At 31.6% G+C, this 14,131-nt stretch overlaps 1 protein-coding gene across 3 annotated transcripts in view; it reads left to right on the top strand.

Annotated features, from left to right (window-relative positions):
• Window positions 1–4,368: 4,368 nt before the first annotated feature.
• LOC140044834 (polyamine-transporting ATPase 13A3-like) overlaps window positions 4,369–14,131 on the top strand; it is a 31,126-nt gene continuing 21,363 nt past the window's right edge. For 2 of the 3 annotated variants that reach the window (XM_072089515.1, XM_072089513.1), the window contains exons 1-3: window positions 4,369–4,624; window positions 10,400–10,464; window positions 13,567–13,734. In XM_072089515.1, coding sequence (XP_071945616.1) covers window positions 4,618–4,624; window positions 10,400–10,464; window positions 13,567–13,734 — 240 coding nt within the window. In that variant the 5' untranslated portion in view covers window positions 4,369–4,617. Of the gene's footprint in view, window positions 4,625–10,399; window positions 10,465–12,691; window positions 12,772–13,566; window positions 13,735–14,131 lie in introns of those variants that run through there. The other variant, XM_072089514.1, reaches the window with a different exon arrangement.

The raw sequence follows: 14,131 nt of genomic DNA, 5'->3' as shown, positions 1-14,131 counted from the left end.
GTTGCTTCCATTTTGAACATACTTGCTGTCCAACATAACCGTGAATTCAATTCCTTTCCCTACAGCATATCGATTAATTAATGAATTACTAAATTGTGTTCTTTTGTATATAATATATACATACTTGTGAATGCATAATTGAAACATATCGTGAATGAACTACTCTAGTCTATTAGCGTTCATAAATTGAAAATGGTTATAAGATCAATAATATTTGTGCTCATTTACAAAAGAATGAGTATACATTACAGCACACAAAAGAGTTTATGTCAATTAATTATTTCGAACACTAATTTAAACAATGGTTTAAGTTTATTTATTTTCTACACAATTCAATAAAATATACTTCAAGGTTGACTAAATACCGTGTACAAACCGTTTTAATGAATTTTTAAAACACGTTCGGCACGCAAAATAGTTTGAATGTGTTTATCCTCTGTAAGTACAGTACATCGTTGTTACTATTTGGTGAGTTTTACTTTTTATTTTAACCTATTGGTGTAATGATGTTAAATTTACTGGATATAACGGTGCACCATGGGGTACCATTATTCAAAATATCCATATTCTCGTACGTAAGCTTTTAGTATTTAAAAACGTAACATAGTTTATATAATTATCTATAATGATTTCATATTTGGAAGACTCGCCGGTGTTCAGCTCGGTAATGGGAAAGTATATTTATAGTTCATTCATTTATTCGTTAATTTTAAAAACAAAGCTTATACTGTAAATCACCATAATAACATAATATTTTCCTTGTATTATAAACAACCCTACGACTTCAGTTCAGAGTGCAGATCAGCAATAACGCTCTAGATTGAAAATTATCAAAAGCTTAAAATTCCATTATGGGGATTCATCAATCAGCTTCCATTAGACCCCCACGAACCTTAACATCAACAAGTGGACGCCATTTAACAGTAGAACTAACCAATGGTCTGCATTTCTATGTCAGTGCATTTAGTAACAACTCATCCGAGTACAAAAACAGGTGAATTATATATAATTTTAAAAGCGTAGTGTATATCGATTTATTTCTTCGTATAGGTGTGTATTTTATTAATATCAGTGAAATAAACTCTAAAAGAAAGGAAGAACAAATATACAATATAAAATGTATTAATATCAGAAGATCCACTGAATGATTTCAGATAAAAAAATTCTTGAAAATGGTCAAATATAATCATAATTCTCAAAACGTATCCTCAAATTAGAAGCATCATTCATATAACCATAGAGATATTATAATATCTCTATGATATAACATATCAATTTTATTGTAGGCAATCAAATAATTCGCGATATAATAATAAACAATGAAGAGCAAACAAGGACCAGCAAACAATGATAAGCAAATAATGATTACCAGACAAATATAATAATGATAAACCCGAATCGACGCAGGGGCCAAGGTTCATACTTATTTTTTGTCACGGCTTTAGGCTCATTTACTATTTACAGCATTACATGTAGTAATCACATATGTCTGTTGATTATTAGGTAGCTACTAAACTACTAAAATAAAGTTTTAATAGTAAACACTTTTCAAAGATAAAGCAAAATAATTATACAATATGGTACTATCAGACGTTACACAAGAAACTTGTAATTTGTTGAAATTTAAACAACTGCACACAGAACAAAAAGGGTAGGCATATATACAGGGTTTTTTAGGACAGCTGTTTTCCAAATTTCAGATGATGTTCTTGCAAAATTTCTTTGTAGAAACAGTGCGTTTATTAATGTACGTGCGTTTATTGTTTTAATTAAAATTGTATTGTCTCCATTCCGCTCTGTCGTGACACCTCTGAGTTGAGTCACCTAACCTAACTAACTCAATGCACTTATTGTTTTGTAAAAATGTGTATAAAATAATATCGATACAAATGTATTACAACTTGGTCTAGAAATGTTGCACTTTATTTATGTCAACAATTATAGGGTTTCCAAATTATAAACTCAGAGTGAGATGAATTAATCAACATTTATTAAATACTACAATTCGAGATTGATAGTTTAATTATACAAAGTTATTCAAAATTACATTTAAAAACTGTAATATTGTGACTCAAATTAATATCTTAGAACCGACGGAATCTGAGTCACTAATACATATTCAGCGATGTTGACGCTTACGGTGGAAAAGTCACCTGTGCGCTCTAGCTTATACGGTAAACATGTAATCGCCCAAAGCCTACCGCCACCATGCCATCTGATTTACTAAGGTAAACACGGAAATAATACAAAATTGGTATTAGTATTCACAAGATCTTTTTAAACCGAATCACACTTAGAATGAATAGAAACATATCGCATTATAATTGCTATCACTATTGAAGAATTTCCGCAGAATTTCCGCCAAATTTCCGGAGATGGTTTGTAGGTATCTAGAGCAGGTGTGCTTTCTACTTCAACCTTGTATCCCGAAAAGTGACAAACCAAGAGTGACAACAATATTGGAAAACAATGGCTATCATAGTAAATGGGTTAAATGTATGCTATATGCTTTTCTTCGTGTAATTTTATTTACAGTGTTTAGGCCTACTTGCACATTTCTAAGATCTATAATATCCAACTGAGGAATGTCATTTTTTTTATTCCGTGTTACATTTCTTTCGGATTGTCTCTTCACCATCGTGGCTTAGCTTCTTACACTATTGATATCACCCATCTTAGTTCATCTTTGAGAATGTCCTCCTCTTTGTAACTTTTCTTCCATTCTTCATTCCAGCAAATGAAAAAAACCTCTGAGAATGTTCCGATCCATCTTTTTTTGTCTCTTGATAATAACCGGTAGTAACACGTGGTGTTAATTCATGAGACAAACGACGTGTTCTATTGATATTCTCCCAAATTTCATCAAACTCACATTTGAAATGACTTCACAACATCTGCTTTTCTAAAATTTTCGTTTCTGATTTGTACCAGTCATTTCCACTTTTCCAGTACTGCTTTATTTGTTAATTTTAGCAATTCTAAACCCGTATCATATTCCTCTCCCAATCCACAGTTAATCCGCATATTATGGCGCTTTATGACCCTCGTCTTTGATTTCGAACGCAAGGCTTAATAGTTTCAACGAAATTAATAAAATATGTAAATCTTGTTACTTATTACTATACTTTTACCACTTTCTATTTAATATTCTTTTTAAATATTTATATATGTTCTATTTATTCTATGTATTTGATAGTGTTTGTTATTAATGATTAAATATGTTTAAATAAATCCTCTAGACCATCATAATACGATACTGGCGCAAGCGCAGTACTCAGCAGCTGCTCTACTATTAGTCCTCTTTCTTGAAAATAAAACAAAATGTCAATATTTCGGTACTTTTTATTATCACTTTTTGTTGTTCTCTTTTAATCTTCTTTATACATGGTTATTTGCACCGTATTCCAATATACTTTTGAATGATGTAATTGTTGTATGTATACTGTTATGTAAAGTAAAGTGTATAATGTTTGAAAGATGTGTGCTTTGCATAGATTAGTATCACTTTTATTGATTTTCTAAAAAAATAATATATAGAACTTAATTAGAAAAATAAAATCATTATGTAACACTTATAATTATGTAATGGAAGTACGGCGAAGGCAGGTGCAGGAAAACCATATCATACATAGTATTCAATAATTATCGATGCTTAGTGTATCTTACACTTTTCAATATTTCTGGCTGGTTTGACTGGTTTTAGCAGTCTTTAGTTCCAAATGCGTTCTTTTTACAAAATGATTAGCCTAGAGGTCTGTCTACATTATCAAACTTAATGTGAAAAAAAATATATGATGTTTCCATATATGCACATGATGATGTCATATCAATACCATATTCCGGGAATATCAGTAGTATTTGGACACATTACACTTTTTTGTCAATCTAGTTTGATAGTGTAAACAGAGCTTAAGAAATATTCCTGATGTTGTTAATTCGAGGATAATTTGTGACTTCTTAAGTTCTCTTTTAGGACAAGAAATTAAACTTTAAATAAACATAATTTATAATAATAATTATTGTTAGTTGTTTACTTTAATTATTAAGTGTACATTATTTCTAAACATTATCATTATGTAATTGATATTGAATGCTTTTAATAATTTATTAAATTATATATAAAAACACTTAATTATTGTCTCTTAACAACAATGACACTGACATGTTTACCGTCGCTATAGCCACCATTTGATTATGAAATTATTGAATTCTATACATTGTCCATTAATGTTGTTAAAGAGTTCAAATTTCTTGTTAGAAGTAGTTAAATATTGCCTGTTGCCATAACTGCATATATATCTCGGTTAGTATAATAGAAACTACCCTTAAATATAATCGAGAATCCCAAATTATTGACCAACCTACTAGTTTTGATTCAGCTTTCATCACTTCAATCAGACGATAGTACGCCAAGCGCTAGCGCACTGCTCTCCTTCTAGTCTGCTATGCAAACTACTTCCCAGCTACTTAATTTTACTTCGACATTTCTCTATTCTTGTGATAGGCCAGGTCGATGTCACTGTTTGCGGTATTAGCGTCAACACTCTAACGCAATCGAAACGCATTTTTGCTAGTGAAGAAGATTTTTCAGAAATTTGGTTAATTTAACAAGCAAACATGTCGGGTGAGTACCAATTTTTGTTTATACCGTAAATATTTAAAGTATAACATTTCGTTTCTCGAGGGTATAAAGCATGTAATGCGTTACATTTCACATAATGTAATAACCAAAGAAAATGTTGCAAATCGAAAATAAATTTGATTTTATATGAAAGTGATGTATCTACATATATTTAGAAGTCTTTGCATTTGTAGAGTCCACAAAAATAAAATGTTATCAAGCAAAATAATACATACGATGGTATCTCATTATTACAATGTTTGTACAAAGTAGTTTTTATGCATCAGATTAAAAATTAGTTCAGTGTTGGTATTTTAAAGATGTTATTATACGGCAATCTGGCACAATTTACAGTTACAATTTCTAAATATTTTGAATTGATTTTGCCAATTGATCTTGCACTGCGAAAATGTATTTTTTATTGCAAAACTCTGTATACATTTTGTGTAATTGTTTTTTTTTTTTGCTCATGAAAAAAAAAAACCAGTCACTCCCAAATACTTGTTTGTGTAGATCATCATGTGTTTTGTTATGAATATGGGTGTCATATAAATGAATAAAATGGAATTTGCCTAAATTGAAACATATTTTCTGTCATTATAGATAGATAGATAATAAGTATGCATATCATTAATATACATATGGACTTTTAATTAACCTACGTACGTATTTAAACATACTCCTTTTGATTGAAGGTGTTTGACATTTAGAAAAGTAGGCGTACTCGATTCCTCTCGATAATTCGACTTATCAAAAAAAAAACAAAATAGACCAAAATGTTGTAGATTATATATTAATAAGATATATTATGATTTAACTTTATAAAATATGATATTATTCAAAACGTGTTGATATGTTTGCTTTTATTCCCATTCAAACCATAAATTTGTACACATTATCTCAAAGGAAAATTCTTATTTTATTGTTCCTTTATGAAGACGTCATAAAATATAATGTCCACACTAGGGACCCATGATTGACAGTAGTTGTACAGCTTATAGAGTTAGTGAAAACGACAATGGAAACAGACATTATCCATAATATTTATTAACGTCACTATACTGATGCATTGTGTGGTATTTTGTTGAATATTCAGAATATAATATTATATTCTTGATATAGGCCTAGAGTCTGTGGATAGAATAAATCAGAAATTATAAGATGTATATGATTAAGCTCCGAGACAATTATTCGACTAAACCCTGACAAAAAGTTGGCTTTTACGATGTGCATGCACATACTCACACGCCTCAGTAAGCCATTCAAAGAAGTCTACAACCTTAAAACCAATATTTTAGCCTTAATAAGTGGTGTTTGTAGGCCTATCAATTATAATGTATACGTCTGAAATCTGACATCTAGTAAAATGTAAAAAAAAAAACACCTAAATATCAACATTGTATAATATGTGTATTATACTAAGATGTTACACGGATTATAAGGAGACTGCTGAGGCATTTTTTTACTTCGATAATTTATAAACAATCTCCGTACTGATAGCTAAGAATATTGAATTCTTTATATTAGTTTTTAATTTCAAGCTTAAATAGGTTGTATAGCTATTAAAAAGCAATTCAATTTCATTTAACATCTCGTAATGTTTGTATACAGTGACATCTGTCACTAGGAAATGTTAGTAGCTTTTAAGTATAGGACTGCCCATAAATTAAACGTAAAGTTTACTTTAAGAGTTGTAATAGTTCAAATAGCATCGATCTCTTTTAGTTGTAATTGATACTGATGATGCTTACAAACTGCAAAACTAAACTATAATAGTATAACGTTAGCGATACGCTTGAAATGTTTTTATTAATAAGTTTAATAGTGTTGTGTAATGAGTACGGTTCTGTGTGGATTAATCAACGTGTGAATGATGACCTAACGAGATAAACTAACATCATTTCATTCTTTTTTTTCAATTTACCCTCGGTATCTACTCGCACTACAAAATGTCTGCATTCTCATGCGTTTGAAAATACCATTCAGTTGTCTTTCTTAGGCCCCATTTAGTTAGTAAGTATAACACCAATTTAGGCCGGCCGGTCCTGAGTGAGACTCAGTTCTGTGGAATAGGTTGCGAACACTCGCTAACCCAAGAGAATTCAATGCCAACAAACAATATTACATAACCTAAGAATATTAAATCTCAGATAGGATTTATTATTGACAAACTATACACTTTAGATTTCGATCGGCTTTCGTAATACCATTCCAAAGCAAATCATTATGGAAGAATTTTATTTTTTTTTGTTTCATTCAGGTATAAAAAAACACACACCCCCCAAAAAAAGAAGCTTAGGGTTAAACGTATTGTATTTACATAGGTTTAGAAAATTTGGAATATAGAAGATAACGTTTAATATAAACTTTAGAGAGTATTTAAATGATTTGGAAATATTATATAAATATAAAAATGGGTAATACCGTGGTACACTGTTGGTTCCTAATGATTGAGGTATATAGAAATGGCCAGCAATTCCGTCGTTAGAGCTATTGAGAGTATAAATCATTTTAGTTATGAATAGATCATAGTGGAAATAATATATACCGCATATGATTGGATGGCGATCAACACGTGTCTAGACGCAGCTTTTAATTTGCATTACGCTTCACTAAAGTGTTGATTCTTACTTGGCATAAAACCGACATACTTACGTAGTCATCTTGTCGTTTGAATTAAGTTAGTATTTAAAATTGTAGTGATAAACATTGATTTTTGCCTTTGATAGATCGGAACTGAAAGAATACATGATTTATAATGAGTCTTATATTACACAATTATCGATCCTTAATTGTGTAAGTAAGTAAGTTGTTCATTTTCCATTCGCGCGCTAAGCAAACGAAGAAAGATTTATAAAAGAAAAACGATTTGGAAATAAAAGGTATACGCAATACAAGTGACCGACGGTGCAGTTCATGTTTGCATTGTGCTTTGAATAATACTATATACTATAATATATTTTAACTGGTGTTGATGAGTCGCTATCCAACCGACTTCAAGATTGACGAAAATGTCCGTATACAGAACAAATATACAGAACTTAATGAATTTGAAACATTTCATGGTCTAATGGTAGGATTCCTGCATAAACAACAGGAATTTCCGGGTAGGCCTATCGGTTCGAATCTCGACTTGGTCGCCTTTTTCTTAATCTCACAGATTTCTTCATCTTACCGTTTAAAAAATGTCAAAATCATCATCACCTTCACCATTATCATCATTTCAGCCCGAGGGCCTTTAATGATCAGTTCCTTAAAGATCAGTTCCTTCACTAACTGGATATAAATAAAGATGATAATTTGAAAAAAAGCTTTAATACTTTAATAACATGTGTTTTTTCTCGAATTCTAAAAGATTCAAAGTTGCACAGAAAATGGATTGAACTTCTGTATACATAATTTCATGTATACTTTTACGTATGTTAACTTGTTATCAGTATAGCCATTATAATGTTTTTTTTACTCCTAGTTGAAAACCGACGATTTTCCGACGGCATTATTATGTGCGACATGTTGTATAGATTTTTAATTTTTACTTTACTTATATCTATTTATTGAATATTGTTATTGGTTATGATATGGACTTTGTTCTGAAATAAAAGTGAATTGAAAATTGAATTGAATAAACAAAAGCCATTGTGAGCCCACAGAAAAAATAATATTTCTCTGTTATGTGCAGCTTACCTCCAAAATAAGCCATCAAAGTTGTAATCGCGTCCATCTCTGATGTTTGGTCTTTTCCTGCCTCTTCTGCCTGCTGAGTCCAAAAAATAATTAGAACATAAAAATATATATAGGCCTACTGTACATCAGTGAGTGTTATTGTCAGTATTAAGGATGATAATCATAATAAACATTACAGTACATTATCCGCATATTAAAATACTCTTTTATGATATCCATAATTATCATTATATTAAAAAATCATGTTTTTAGAAAAGCTATGTATGTCGTAATGTAACATTTAGTATATTTAAAACTGCATACCGGTACAGTACTAACATGTAAACCAATCTAGTGCATAAGAGGGGGACTATTTAGAATGCGATAATACAATCGATTAAGTCTACAGTTTAATCTATACGTATACGATGTAGATTGTCGAATTACCTGTTTGTGGACAATTTTAATGTACATTATAAAGGGAAGTAGAACACAAGGAACTTGTCAACACGAGAATTAACGCACGCTACGCTCTACGCGTATGTATTGCATTTTTCTTCATTAAGCTTGGTTCCCACTAGCGACGCAACGCAACGTAAGTGATTTGACCAATCACAAGGTTATTTGAACAGTGGCTTGTCATTGGTCAACTCGTTTGCGTTGCGCGTACGTCCTTGCGTTGCGTCGCTAGTGGGAACCAAGCTTAATGAAGAAAAACGCAATACCTACGCGTAGAATAATACAAAAATATCCGGATCGATCAATCAAATTAAAGTTTATTTACAGAAATTTTATAGAAAGAAAATTAAGAGGCGCGAAAATACAGAAAACAACCTATCTTGAGAATGGATGATAAAAAAAAAAGAAATAAAAAAAATATGCTTCTTAACAAATAAGTTAAGTACTTGTACATACTATAAGAACGAGTGGATCATGTTTCAACATAATCACAGACCGAAAACTCGCCAATATGAAGAGAGCTCAATTGGAATATTAAAGAACGTTAGTTCATACGAATTGACGAAACACAACCCTCGAGTGCGAACATGTACGACTTTTACCAAGACATTATATTATTATTTAGAGTTAATTTAAACAAAAATGTAGCTACTATTAAATACGGTATACTATATGGTTATTGATTACTATTTTTTTTGTTCTATACTAAATAACAAGTTATTGTCCTTTGATTTTCTTTGCTGTCTTCAAGTTGGTTGGTTCAATGATAACTTCTTTGGGGAAAAGTTTGATGTGTTGACATGTAATTCGAAGATGATTTATTCTCAGTGTGTTATATCTTTCCAGCCAAGTGAAAATGATAATTCAAACATTGTCATAAAGTTCATTGGCCAAACTTTCATTATTCCTACTTGTTTTTATTCAACTTTCTAGGCCTACTTTTTTAGAAAACTACTCAGGGGAGTAAATTACTTATGTGCTGCAATGAAACTTTATTCGGGTCTTCCTGTTGAAAGCACTTCTAGAATAACTCTTAGAACATAAAACTAAACATACAGACATAGATAAAAACAAAAATAGAACGAAATCACAACACAAACGACATTTACGGCCTTTTTATTATAGACAACATAAAAACATTCCAAAATTAGAAATTAGGCCTATAATCATAGTTTTCGTATAGGATATTAAATATGTAACATATCTGCTGCTTAAACATGTTAATGACTCTCTGTAATTAAGCTATTCAGTTGCCCATTATTGTTTTATATATTTATTGTGTCCAGATCAACACATAATTATTTGAGCTAGGGCCGCGGTCTAGGTATAAAAGTAAGATGTTGATTATACATTGGAATTTAATGTCATGTTTCTCTTCGTAGTCAGTGTGACCCATTCTTATGTTCACTGTATGGAACTTGTTATTGTTGAAAGATAATATTTATTTAACTACTATTTAAACTTAGAGCTTGAAAGTAATTAGACCAATCACGATACGTTAGCTCATCATTCATCTCGTCGTGATTGGTCAAATTACTTGCGTTGCGTTTACGTCCTTATACGTTAAATAGTGGAACCAACCCAAAAATATACTAAACTATAACTAAACAAAAATACTAATGAAATATTATCTAATATTTGTTTTGCTATATTTAGGTGGAGGCGCTCATACAGTACTTGTCGAAAGAGCTATCCTAAATGAAGGCACAGAAGATGAAGTGGTAAGTATAATAGGCCTAACATTATCATGGAAGGCTTTAGTTCAAATTTGAAATCATTCTTACTTTGTCGTATCAGCTCTTCGTGACGGCAAGAGCAAAATAAACGGTTTAGAATAATGGTATAGAGACTTTTTTTTCTTTTTATCTAAATATTCAGTTGATCTTTTGGTTTAATCTTTTTATTGACATTGCATAGATACATATTTAACATGACATCACTGATGAAACGTCCAAAGGAATAAATGTTGATACATGCAGAATTACCATCTAACCAGAACACCCCATAGTATATATCTACTGCATCTCCACATGTCTCTCCTATTTTATTTTAACAACATATTTGATAGAGTGTCACACGTGCTACTGTATTGTGTTAAGGTTATCCAGTACGTTTATGTTAGACGTATGACCTATGACAGACATTACATGTATACAGTACATGACACTGTAAAACAGAATCTGCCTGATTCTAGATAATAGATACAGTGTCGATAATTAGAAGAAGACATTTCAATACACAGAATATCAATATCAATCATATTAACCTTCAAACTAAATCAGTTTTCTACAGTACTTAGGTGAGAGTCCATGGTTAATGATCCTTCAATGTAAATTGACTAAAACAATGCTTTGGCTATTTATTGACATTAAATAGGCCTCTATTAGGACAATACAATTTGGTATGTTAGCAAAACTTAAAACGACTATTCTCAGGCTTATAAGTAAACAGCAATTTAAACTTTGAAAGAAGAGCGTGAACAAATACAATAGTAGTTCTTTTGTACTGGAGTAGCTCAGTTAATGGAGTTTATTATGTATACTGGTGGTCAATTTATAAAGCCTTATCCCAGTTATAAGAATATAAGTAGCGATTTTGCTTTCATTTCTACACAATGTTCGATTAGGGTTTACATCTCCCTGGTTCGATACAAAATGAATACTGATCATCAATTTTATGGATTTACTAATTTCAAGATGGTTAGACTTGCGTCAAAATAGGAAATTGGTCCTCAGCGTTTTGTTTGCGTAATAGTGTTGGTTAAACTGTTGGTGTTATCGTGAAGTGCAACCAAGTTGTCTACATCACAATTCACACGTATCATAATGCCAACCATTGTTCATTTTACCGGGAGGTTGTATGTTTGTCTTTTATAGATTTAGATTCTCAAAAGAATTTCCTTTCGTGAAAGAAAGTAGTGTTACCTTTGCTGATCATGCAAATTTACTTTCCGTGTTTGTTATGGTGACGGACGCCCTCTAAAACTCATGAAACAATGCATTAATAAAAGTTACCAACGCGATACAACACTTATTTTTCAAAGAGTATTTATGTTGCTCTAGCAACGTTGATTGGTTTATTTAAAAAGCTTCTGTTGCTATGGCTGATGTCAAACACTTCAACACCTTGGTACCTCTAACACTTATTTAGGAATCACTAAGATGATAAAAATATATTTAATAAAACAAATTTAGTTAATATTGTAAACCATAAATATTTAATTGTTTCCATGCCGCCAGAAAAGAACTATTTACGCGTGAGTAATAAATGTATATTAGTTAGATTATTTGATTGATTGAATGAATGACTGCAGTTCTCCACCAAATGTACGAATGAAATGGAAAAAAAATCTATATATTATTTTATTACGTTTCCTTTTTTTAGGAAAATATCCTTAAACCCTAATTTTCAGACTCTTGGCTCAAAACACAAACATTTTGATGCATAACAAACCGTAGGTCATATACATGACTGCAGTCGCGTGCGCACATTCGAGTTTGTGTTTACCGACAGACCGACCGACCAACCGACCGACATAGTGAGCTGTAGAGTCGCGTTTGCACGCGACTAAAAACAGAGTTCTGTTTATCTAGACATACTCAAGCGTACATATATCACATTTTACTTGTAGAAGAAGAATGAATGAGCATTGTTTCGGTTTCGGTAAATCTAAAAAGGAAACACATCTTAACCTTATAATATGTCTCTACATTTTCAAAGTACGATAATAGGATTGTTTATACGTGGGTGTTAAATCCAACCGACGTGTCACGTGACACCAAGTTACTGTTTGTCACATTTGGTCCTGTTTGTTTGTTGTATACACATTGTTGACCTACAAATCGTGTCCCTATCCGGTACTTTATAATAGTTCGACCCATTTGTAGATTTTCGCTTACACAAGGAAGGTGTTAAAAAAGGGCACGTGTAAATGCATGTAACTTCTCAGGTTTACTGAATATTAATGGAATAACAAATATTATATATATACGATGGACGACGAATTACCGCTATCATTTTCTGACAAGGTAGGGTCTGTTAGAATAATTAATAGCAGCTTTCTTTTCTTTTTTTATAGCACTAGTAATTCTATTTAATGTAAGTGTATCAATTGGTTATGTTTCCCCTGTTGCGTACTTATCAGTACGTTAGGACACTCTCTACATCTTGCGTTCAGTGGATTTTTTTTTTTAATAATTGTATAACGTATAAAGGTATTAGAAACATAATTTTAACCGGTCTCATCTTCGTGTTTTCTCATGCAAATAAGGTAACTTTATTCATTTCAGTATAATTGTCATTTAAATTATGTGCTTATATTTTTGTTGCACCAACAATGGTCGTATGTGCGCATACATCTTGCTTTGCCCGACTGGTAACTCCTGGCTCCAATGACAAGATTTGTTAACACTTGCTTCTATGACAAAGTTCTGGTAATACCTGCTCCTATGACAAGGTAACTGGTAACTTTTGTTACCATGAGACAAAGTCCAGAGCTCTTGCTCTCTCATGACCAGGTATGATAACACTTGCTCCTAATGACAAGGTCTGGTAACCATCATTTCCATGAAAATATCATAACTTTTGCTCCCATGAAAACCTTTGAGAACTCTTGCTCCCATGACAAGGTCCGGAAACTCTTGCTTCCATGAGACGGTTTGGCAACTCTTGCTCCCATGACAAGGTCTGGCAACTCTTGCTGCCATAAAAAGGTCTTTTAAAACTTGCGCCTATGACATCTGATAACTCTTGCAGCAATGAAAACTATAGTAACTTATGCTTTCATGTTTAGATTTTTCTAAAGTTTCTTTTTTCTTTTTAAGGATCTACATGGGTACCAAAAAAGCGATTTGAAAACATGCATATGTTACATTCTTGGAATTTTATCCGCTGGCCTTCTCTTTTTGGTTTTTTATTGGAAACCAGAATGGAAGGTGAAAGCGATGTCTACACGCAGTTCTTTGCAAGACGCAAATACAATTATTCTGAAGGTAAGCTTAAGGAGAATTTTGGTCTATTTCTTCAGCATGATATTATTACTTGTTTTGTATTGTCTTGTTTTATATTTGTTTTAAATGTATTCTTTAATATGCCTAAGTTTACTAATACATTTTACTTCATCACTTATTTAAACCAATAAAAACCGAATGTTTATTCAATAATATTAATTTTGTAACATAATTACTGAAGAATTAGGCTGATAGCAATACTGAGATACAATTACACCATCTCGCTTATATTTCATGGTTGAGTGATCGGCCCATTACAGAACGTCAATATTTGCTATGTTATTATATATGTCTTTAGTAAATAATTAAATACGCCTACATGTTGTAAACCAAAGCGATGGTAATGTTGATCATTCTTCTGCACATAACCGAAAGTCCA

This window comes from Antedon mediterranea, chromosome 3, assembly GCF_964355755.1.
Source record: "Antedon mediterranea chromosome 3, ecAntMedi1.1, whole genome shotgun sequence".
NCBI lineage: Eukaryota > Metazoa > Echinodermata > Crinoidea > Comatulida > Antedonidae > Antedon > Antedon mediterranea.
This window is presented reverse-complemented; position numbering and strand designations above follow the sequence as displayed.